This window comes from Colossoma macropomum, unplaced genomic scaffold (assembly GCF_904425465.1).
Source record: "Colossoma macropomum unplaced genomic scaffold, Colossoma_macropomum, whole genome shotgun sequence".
NCBI lineage: Eukaryota > Metazoa > Chordata > Actinopteri > Characiformes > Serrasalmidae > Colossoma > Colossoma macropomum.
In genome coordinates, this window is record NW_023494793.1 from 26,075,415 (window position 1) to 26,086,292 (window position 10,878).

A 10,878-nucleotide genomic window follows, 5' to 3' on the forward strand; every position below is an offset into this window, starting at 1 on the left:
ATGTGTTGTGTTTTTTTTTTTGCTCGCGCGCAGCAGCGGCGGCTCTGGCGGCCAGACAGCGCCGACGTCACCCGTCTGCCTCCCGGAGAGAGCGCTGATTGGCTGAGGCTCACGCTAATCTGTTCCTTACACGTGTAGGAGAATGCTGATTGGACTGTGAATTCGTTCACAGTGTCTGTGTGTGAAAATATGTAATTCTGTGATATTTTTGTAATATGCAGAAAAATTCAGTAAATTTAAAAATCATCTGAATATTTTTCGTTTTTCTAACGAATACGGCATATTGATTTGTGATTATGTAACTTATAACGAATTGATTTTTATTACGTTACTAATTACTTGAAAAGCGTCTTATGTATAAATAACAAAATAGGAACAATAACCCTTCTAGGCCTGTGCAGTGTTCACCAAAAATGACAGCAAACAGAGAATACTCTTAGACACAAAAGAGATATTAATAACTTCACTGTACTAAATTCTCATACTGCATTCAGTATAAAAGCAGCAAAAGCAAAGGTCTAGCGAGCTTAAACTGATCTAATGTAGGCAATGCAAATCAGCAGTCAGTAGAGAGTCAGTTCCTTCAAATGGTGTGTATGAATGCTGTCTTATATATATATATATATATTACTGTCTATGTTTGTATACGTACCAAAAAAACAGTGATTGAAAAAAAAAGGAAGTGACACAAGTAGTTTAGTGTGGGGCCATAAAGACCTCAGGGCACAGGGAACAAACATATCCAGGAATTCACAGTCTAACATTAAAATGGGGTGATTTTAAGTGAAAAGAAATTAACACGTCCATTTATACATTTTATATGCTTATATATTTTGAACCTAGCAAATAAATAGAAACTGTGCACTATATATATAGTACACAGTTTCTATTTATTTGCTATCTATTTACTTTCTATTTATTGCATATATATATATATATACACACACACATATGTATGTGTGTGTGTGTGTGTCTTCACTGGTGACACCAGAAAGGCTGTTAGTTCAGTTTGGTCTCACTGGTAGCAACTTTAGCCCTACCACACAATACCATGATAATGTAAACTTGTACATGATTGTCAGTTATGTATGATCAGGCTCTCTTGAAAGCTTAACTGAAGCAGTTTTTTATATATTATGAAAGTTCTTGTGGCTGTATATGAAAACATAAGAGGGGACACTTCTATAAATCTGAAAGAATCTTTAGGTACTTGCAAATCATTGCTATCATTTAAAAAACACATACCTCCATTTTTAAAAAATCTGTCTAATACTTTACAACTTTCTTTTAGATTGAAAATTACATGAACATTTCATGACGAGTGAACCAACAGAAATGTTTTCTTTTTTTCCTGTAAAGTTACCAGAACCCTAGCAGAATACTTTGTGGTGCTGTATAGAACCATTTTCAAAAAGGTTCTGTCAATCTGAAGAACCATTTTACCATGCAAAAAACCATTTAAGCATGAAATGATTCTGTATGGGACTCATGGTTGCCTTTATCTTTTTTTAGTGTGTAGGACAGCAACGTTAAGTGTGAGTGTAACCTACGCAGTGACATCAGGTGACACCAATCACTATAGAAGTGCACTGTGTGGGTTACTCAGAAGACAGAAATGCCATTGTGCTCACTCAGAGGGAAACAGTCACATGACTTGGATCTCATCCAATGAAATAACAAAATAGGATCAATAACCCTTCTAGGCCTGTGCAGTGTTCACCAAAAATGACAGCAAACAGAGAATACTCTTAGACACAAAAGAGATATTAATAACTTCACTGTACTAAATTCTCATACTGCATTCAGTATAAAAGCAGCAAAAGCAAAGGTCTAGCGAGCTTAAACTGATCTAATGTAGGCAATGCAAATTAGCAGTCAGTAGAGAGTCAGTTCCTTCAAATGGTGCGTATGAATGCTGTTTTACATATATATATATTACTATCTAATCTATAATCAGGGATGGACGACAGGGATGCCCAGAGTTAGGAGTTAGCCAATGAGGATGTTTGAGTTGCACCACCATGCAGTTATCCTAATCCCACAAACATACACTATATGGTATGTGGACACCTGACCATCACATTTATGTGACCTTGTTGGACATTCCATTCCTAAATCATAGGAATCAACCTAGAGTTGCCCCTGCTTTGTGGCCACACCAGCCTCCACTCTTCTGGAATGGCCTTCCACAAGATTTTGCAGTGTGTCTGTGGTAATTTATGCCCATTCAGTTAAAAGAGCACCTGAGGTCAGGCACTGATGCTGAGCAAGAAGGCCTGGCTCACAGTCGATGTTCCAGTTCATCCCAAAGGTGGTCAGTGGGGTTCAGGTCAAGGCTCTGAGCAGGCCATTGTAGTTCCTCCACACCAAACTCATCAGTCATGCTGGAACAGGAAAGGGTCTTCCCCAAACTGTTGCCACAAAGTTGGAAGTATATAATTGCCTAAAATGTCTTTGTATGTAGAATTAACATCACCCTTCACTGGAACTAAGGGGTCGAGCCCAAACCCTAAAAAAAAAAAAACCCAGACTATTTATCCCTCCTCTGCCAAACTGTACTGTTGGCACTATGTATCCTGGTATGTAGCGTTCTCATAACCTTCGCCAAACCCCGATTGCCAGATAATGAAGTGTAATTCATCACTCCAGAGAACACATTTTCACTGCTCCAGAGTCCAGTGGCCTCACCAAGTGATTGAACTGTCTCAATCCCAAGACTTAGTAAGTTGTGGCTATGCATTAAGATCACATTCCCATGCCTTAGTGCGGAGACCTGCTGGTGACATCTTGCTTAAATTAAAATAATGCGTGCCACAACTTACTAAGGCGTGGAAACGAGATAAATAAGTCGTGGCCATGACTTAGTAAAGCATGGGGACGAGATCCTACTGCATGGCCACAACTTAGTAAAACGTGGGAATGAGATAATTATGCCTTGACCACAGTTTAATAAGACATGATCTCGTTCCCACACCTTACTAAGTCATGGCCACAACTCAAATAACTCGTTCCCATGCCTTACTAAGTCGAGGCCTCTCTATTTTAATGCTAATGCATGGCCACGATTTAGTAAGGCATGGAAACGAGAAATTTAGGTCGTGGCCATGACGAAGTAAGCTGTGGGAACGGGATCATGCCTTATTAACACATTATTTTTATTTACATGGGATGTTACCAGCAGGATTCTGTACCTCAATAAGTCATGCGACGCATTATTTTTATTAAGAAGGGATCTGACCAGTGGGGATCTATACTTTTCTGCAACAAACATTGCACTTTGTTTTCCCTCAGCAGAGGTTTAGCCTTATCTTGGACTACAAAGTATTCTCAATGGAGATTCACCATTAAAATGAAAACGTAGTGCAGGACTAGGCTTAATCCCTGTTTGGGAAACCAGCTCAAAAATCGTAGGCCCCCTGATCAATGAGCACAGCATCACTCAGAAAATGGCAATGACGGGACTGCACCGCCTGATGGCGCACCGAGCACGCACAGCTCTACGCAGTTAGAGCGCAGCGAGCTCCAGGAAAAGGAAGCGCCCCAGAACTGTGACCGTCTTGAAATCATGGGCATTCAGTGCGTTTCACCAGAAAACCTCCGGAACGAGCACTGGAAGTCAAAAGGAAATACGCAGTTCGTAGGCTTTGACGTGTTGTATTCCTGAGGCTGATTATCACAAGAGCTTTCATGGACATGCATCTGTTAGTTTTTTTCCTCTACAACACGCCCATGTGATGTGGGGTCGATTTGTGGTGGTCTGTGGGGGCGTGTGTAAAATGCTCTCATCGACCTGACAGCAGCTGGACCCGGAGAATGTGAGCGAGACCAACCTGGAAGATAAAGGTTTGTATGACTGAATCTGTTTTCACCTGCTGTTCTCCTCAGAATATCAAACACTGATATTTATTACATTACCGGCAATATAACGAACAAAACTGCTGCACCACTTAAGGTGGAACGGAAAAATTAAAATATTATGTTATAGTTTTCGTTGTATTGGAAGCGTTGGGAAGCTAAAATGAGCTACAGCACCTCGCTATGTTGCATATTTCCTCAGTGTGGCGGTTGTTGTTGTTCGTCATTATTAGCAGTGTGCTAAGTGTAGGCTGCTATTTCCTGGCACAGCTTTTCGACCAGAAGCGTCCATAATTGTCCGGATTTTGTACAGGATTGTACATTTACTTAATTCGTCTTTTTCACAGTAAATTTTTATGTGAGGTCACATATAAGATTCAGCCGTGAAAATGCGTTTCTACGGATTAATTGATTAATGTATTGAGTTACTGTATTGAGTACACAAATTACTACATCGTGGCCACAGTTTACTATATTGAAGCCACAAATTGCCACGAGAGGAACTTTTTTAATGTGCCCAAATATATTCATTTGTGTCCTCAATATATTAATTTATGGCCTCAGTGTAGTAATTTGTGACCACGCTTTATTAAAAAATAATTACCATGTCAGGGGGCTCCGTAGTCCGTACGTTTCTATGTGGTGTATGCTAAATTATTATCCAAATTCACTGAGTATGTTTTGGATGTACTACATTAAAATGTTACAATTCTGAGTTGTTCCACAAGGTTACTTACGTTTCCTGTTTATTCCATGGATCTCTGTTGCATTATATGTTTGAATTACATTTTATGTTGTAGGCATTTATGTGCAGTAGGATAGTACATAGTAGAAACCTTTTTTTCACCAAGAAGAACCCATTGTATCCTCAATATTCACCTAATTGTTTGGTTTCTTTTCATGCAGTGCTGAAGTGAAATTGAAGTTCCCACCTGCCCAAGCTGTGCTCTAACCTTGGACTTCAGACTTAACCTATTTTAGACAGGAGAGAAAGCATGTGGAGCAGGGAAGGTAAAAGGAGTGAGCTTGATGAATAGTGCACAGAGCAACGACCCCCACGGTTTGTGATTAAACTGTCATCTGCAGGAATGCTGGTCTGCGGTCTTCGGGCATGTAAGGCTCGTCTGGGGAAGCGAGGAGGGCATCCTGGGCTGGTCCCTGTCTTGTGCCTGCTGGTATTCATCTGTCTCCTTGCAGTCCTCTTCATTGACTACATTGAGTCCTGGATGACTTCTCTAGGAATGAGTAGAATAGGAGGTGCCCATGGAGGGGTTCTCCCTCAGAGCATGCCTCCCACCCGCCCCGAGGAGTACCTTCTCATGCCAAGTCCCCTGGTCTGCCAACGTGCCAAGCCATACCTTATCACCTTGGTGACCTCAGCCCCTGCCAACCAGAAGGCTCGGCAGGCTATCCGTGACAGCTGGGGTGGGGAGGTTCAAGTCAGAGGCCACAGGGTTATGACCCTGTTCATGGTGGGTCAGGCGTCAGACCCGGCTCTGGCCAAGCAACTAGTGGACGAGGCACGCGAGCGAGGGGACTTGGTGCAGGGTCGCTTCCTGGACTCCTACACTAACTTGACTCTGAAGACGCTGTCCATGCTGGCTTGGGCCCGGCGCTTCTGCCCACAGGCCCGCTTCCTAGCCAAAGTGGACGACGACGTGATGTTTAACCCAAGCGCACTGTTACACTATCTTAACGTCAACTGGGGGGGATCAGAAAATGAACTCACAGACCTTTATCTTGGCCGGGTCCACATGGGGGTGGCCCCGGACCGCAACCCGGCCAGCAAGCACTTCTTCTCCGAAGCTGCTTTCGGAGGTACGGTCTTTCCCGATTACTGCAGCGGAACGGCGTACGTTCTTTCTCGACCTGCTGTGCTAAGGTTATCGCTAGCAGCCGCTGCTACACCTTTACCCAAACCCTTGCCTCCTGAGGATGTGTTTGTGGGTTTGTGTGCCCATGCAGCAGGCATCACTCCGACCCACTGCCCGTTCTTCTCTGGAGGACCGCCTGTGCCGTATGGGCGCTGCTGCTACCAGGCCATGGTGTCTGTTCACCACACTAAGCCAGAAGAAATGCTCCGCTACTGGGCAGATGTGCATTCCACAGCACCATGCTCCTGGCTGGGGGTCCGGATCTCACTTGGCATTTGCAAAATGAGAGCAGTTTTGGGAAACTGGCTAAGATCTGGGTCATAAACATCTGGAGAAACACCTGGAGAGCCAGCAGGAGAACGTCTGTGAACGTTTTATGAGGTTGCCAAGTCTGAAGAATCATACATGGAATAAAATACTATACAAGGAGTCACTGTGCACTGTTGACAGGTAGCTTTATTTTTATAATGTGCAAAGCATCAAATACTTGAATGTACAGTAATGTGCAAAAGTCAGAGACCAGCTTTCATTTATTTAATTTCCAGGTAAAATGGTCATTAAGAAAATAAAAAAAAATAATTAATTAACTTTTAATTTTTAACTGTTAATTTTTCAGCAACATGAAAAAAGTAGAACGCATTTATTTATTGTAATATTACACAGAGGCCTCAATAACTAAATATACACACTTTTTTTTAGTATTTATTGTGTCCGTCCTCTGCCTTTATTATAGCTTACATTCTTTTCAGAAAACTTGCTTTCAGTTTTTTAAAGAAATTTGCAGGGATATTTTTCCACACCTCCAAAGTTCCATTATAGAAGTTGGTTGCTTCTTATGACCCAAGTACACTTTTAATGATGTTGAGATCTGGACTCTGGGGTCATCAGACCATTGGCAGCTTCTTTGTTTGATTTGCAAATTTTCTCCTTTTTCATCCACAGAAACACTTGTGGATTTTTCAGATCTGAAGCAAGAGTGGAGCTGGATTTTTTTTTTCCATGTCTCTCCAAGCTTCAAGTACTGTTTATCTGATGGTCTTTTGGTGGTCTGACAGGTCTTGTGCGATTTTCTCTATATCTGCAATTGTTAAACTCCAGTTTTGCCAAAACTCTTTTTTTTCACAGATGTTTTTTTTTTTTTACTTTCCCACTTTGTTATGCAACTCAATCATCTTACATCTAATGTTTTTAGATAATCTCCTGAATAATAAATAACTTACATTTAATGGCTGCTTGACTGGAAATGAAATTAATTAAAAAGGTGAAATTAATTAAAAAGGAAGGGTGGACTTTTGCACTGTACTGTATTTGTATTCACTATTCCCTGAGCACGTCTCTGTAGGTCAAAACGCTGAAAAAATGTCAAAAGTATAATCCACATAGCTCACCACTACTCAGTGTTAGCTGTAAACAGCAGTCTGCATCAGCCCTAACATTCTACATGTTAAATGTTCTACAAGTAGCAGCAAAACTGACGGTCATCGTTTTCCAAAACGTTATGTTTAACCTTCCAGTTGAAGTTGTGCTTACTCACTGTATACTCAAAATGCTCTTGACAAATGACTGATTAAGATATTTGTATGTATTTTGTACATCGTCAGTGTTGGAACAAAATCTCACCAAAACAGTAATTTACCTTCCAATGTAAGTAAATGTACAAACATTTTATTCAGAGTCATTTTGGACCATTTCTATTGGTCTGTTCACCATGAAATTTGAACACAGTGGAAACAGCAACTGGCATTCTCAAATTATGCAACAAAAAAAGAAAATACAGAGTTTGTTCCGACTGTGACGATATGTTACTTCTTTGTAACAAAGCTTTTTTGCAAATGAAGAATGCCTCGCAACGAGAGTGCAATGGACTGTTCAAAACGGGACGTGTTAAACTTAAATTACCTCATTTTTGAACGTGGTCTTCCTTGGATGGATGCCTTGAGGACTAGTACATGATGTCTAGGCTGTTTATGGCACCATTTTTTTTTCCATTTCATTGTCATTCAGTTTAAATGGAACTTTCACAGTGTTCAATACTCAATCCCATGATGCTTTTAACTCCCTCACTTAACCCATCTGTGTGCTTTTAGGGCATTCTATCAAATTGAACAGCTTTTAATTCCCTGATGCACATTGCCAAAGGTGACATGAACGGTAGGATAGTGGTATCTGAGTCTGTAAAGCAAAGCACATTCAAGATCATGTTCAAGTTCTAAAATAGGTACAATACTGACTTAAGAAATGCAAAGTGACCTACACTAATTCTATTCAGATAATAAGATATAATTGCTCTTTGCAATCTCTCCTTTTATCTCAACACTCAGGTTCCCAAAGAAAGAAAAGATGCAAACTCTCGTAAGTGCTCCTTGAAGATTTATGCAAAATCTAGTTGAATCCACAAAAAAACTAGGAAGGACATTTTCTGTTTACTAAAGTAAATGGATACAGGAGCTATGCAAAGTCATGAAATAGGATGCCTCATGGAGAAAGAGGTCAGATTCTTAAAGGAGAACGTCTTGCTAACATTGCTAATATTAAATAGCTAATAGAGGTAATTTAAAATTACACAAATGACCATTTTTGTTAAGCAGACCAAATAGCAAATTGCCAGAAGGGGCTCCGGCCTGTGTTATTTTTAGTCGTGCTGTATGTGTTGTGTAAGTGTGATGTCTAGCGAGTGAACTGTGAATAATCAACAGGTCATCATGTTGAAACTCATCTCGGATAGGTAGCACAGTGTGCGGAAAAGCTGTGTTCAGAATGCCTGTGAAGCAGTCCAGCAGGAGCTAGACTGATGCTGCACTGACGTGCAAGTCTACACTCAGCCTTCTCTCTGCGTGACCTTAAGGCAATGTCACACTCAGCCATGCACACTCTGCTAACAGACCATGAAAGGCCACTGGAGGTCAATTAGCATAGCGTAAATAAGAGGAGTGTTATTATTCCAGAAAAGGAAAAGACACAGAAATTTTGATGTTGAAACATGCTGTAAATGCCAGTTCTTAAAAAAGTAAAGACAGGGTTCTTTGGTAAGGGAAAAGGGAACTTATGGTTCTATATGGAACCATTTTTTTATGCTTAAATGGTTCTTTGCATGGTGAAATGTGTTGCACGTTGTTCTACATAGAACCTAATGGTTCCTAACAGAAAAAGGGTTCTTTTATTGTTACAAGCTTGGCATCACCATTGTTCCACCATGCAAAGAGCCATTTAAGAATGAAATGGTCCATTATTGAACTCATGTTTCTAAATAGAAGCGTTCCCTTTGCTAAAGAACCCTTGATCTTTTTAAAAGAGTAGATGACGATTGTCCAAGTCCAGATTTTTACCTGTGACTGCACGCAAGATAGCCTTGCACTCAAAGATATCGCTAATTACGGTACCTGAGACCGAGACCCGACTGAGTAAAAGTAGTCAATAGTCAAAATTGATGTCAAGATTGGGACAAGTGGAAAAAGTAATATGCACTTGAGTACTAGAATGTTAGTTGTGAGCCTCCAAGACTGGAACTGCATACACTTTATTTGAACCTTTTCAACAGGAGATTTAACAAGTAACTGTGGTAAATTTGGTGCATACAAGCATTTCAACATGTATGAGGACTCTTTCTAGTTGGATCAATGCAATCATGGGATTATTTAGTAGGAATATATGAATATGGTTAATGATTTTACTTAGAAAGCTTAATTGTGGAACATTTAGTCAGAGATCAGAGAAAAAAAAAATAGGTCAGAGTATTAGATGATCTCAAAAGATCTCAAAAGATGTGGACCAGCGTGCTAAAAATGGAGTGTCTAGCAGGCTCTAACGCTCACAAGGGACATCTATTTATTTATTCATGTATGGATGTATGTTTTATGTATTTCAACAAGCTTCTCACGGTTACAGAGAATTATTAGAATGTGGTACAGATTGTTTGCATTTTCCCAGGTGTGGATTAAGGCCTAGTCTTGGACTAAACTGCCGCCAGCACTGAAACCAATTTTCATTTCAGGCTTTGACTTAACCAGGAAACTGGTTAAACGACAGGAGAAATAATGTTGTGCCTATGCCTTTAGACTAAATTGAAATAAGTGATGAAAAATATAAAATGTGACTGTTTAGTTTGCATTTGCACAATTTTTCCTTATATATCTGGTACCTGTAGGTGGTGTCTGTATGTAAGCATTTAGCAAAGCTTATACAGTACTGTGCAAAAGTCAGAGACCGCCCTTCATTAATTTAATTTCCCACCAAAACAGCCATTGAGGACTTACTTTTTTAATTTATCTATTAAATTATTCATTTTTCAGGAAAAGTGAAGGAAACATTTAACAGAAAATCACAACTACTAAATACAATATCAGATTTTTCAGTATTAAGTGCACCCACTCTTTGCCTTGATTGCAACTTCCATTCTTTCAGGAGACTTTCAGTTTTTCAAAGAAATCTGCAGGGATATTTTTCTGCAGCTCCAAAGTTCAGTCTTAGAAGTTGTTTGCATTATTTGCTTCTCACAATCCAAGTAATCCCAAACACATTCAGAGATGTTTAGGTTGTTGGGGTAGTCAGTCCTTTGTTCTGAGAACACCAGCAGCACTTTTCCATTTCGCAAATTTTCTACTTTTTTGCAGTTTCTTTTTGTCAGTTATAGCTTCTTGACAGCAACACATACTTTCAGACTCATAGCATTTAGTTGTTGTCTCACAGTGCAAGAATGAACAGAAACACCTGTGGAATCTCAGAAATGAATACCTTGTAGATAATGGCCGTTATGACTGCAAAGTAAATAAATGTAGGGTGATCTTTGACTTTTGCACTGTACTGTAGCATCCAGCATGGTTCCAATTTAACCTACACTAGAACAGTTTCCAACAGTTTGGCATTTATGGCCTGTCTGAACTTTTCCTTACATGTAGCCTTGAACCTCAGACCCCAGCTGAAGTAGAGTGTATAATGCCCCTCTTGGTTAATCACTCCTTTATCACAGTAGCTCTAGAACACTGGCTCAGAACTGCATACTTTCTGAGGATGTCTTTAGGTTCCAGTTATGTTGATGTGCAATGTGTGTCTTTAATAAGAGCTCATACATGAACGTGTGTTATCTGCTCTGTACAACATGGACGTGTCAGACATGTAACATCCCCAATAAAGCACAAAATTCCATTGGTGT

At 40.1% G+C, this 10,878-nt stretch overlaps 1 protein-coding gene across 2 annotated transcripts; it reads left to right on the plus strand.

Annotated features, from left to right (window-relative positions):
• Positions 1-3,481: 3,481 nt before the first annotated feature.
• b3galt4 (UDP-Gal:betaGlcNAc beta 1,3-galactosyltransferase, polypeptide 4) lies at positions 3,482-10,878 on the plus strand. 2 transcript variants are annotated; one of them, XR_005007656.1, is made up of 3 exons: positions 3,482-3,843; positions 4,762-6,179; positions 6,672-10,878. XR_005007656.1 is itself a non-coding variant. In XM_036578961.1 (2 exons), the coding sequence occupies exon 2, from the start codon at positions 4,944-4,946 to the stop codon at positions 6,051-6,053; it is 1,110 nt and encodes a 369-aa protein (XP_036434854.1). In that variant the 5' UTR covers positions 3,482-3,843; positions 4,762-4,943; the 3' UTR covers positions 6,054-6,444. The 2 variants fall into 2 exon arrangements, 1 of the variants encoding a protein (XP_036434854.1); XM_036578961.1 differs by lacking the exon at positions 6,672-10,878 and having other exon boundaries at positions 4,762-6,444.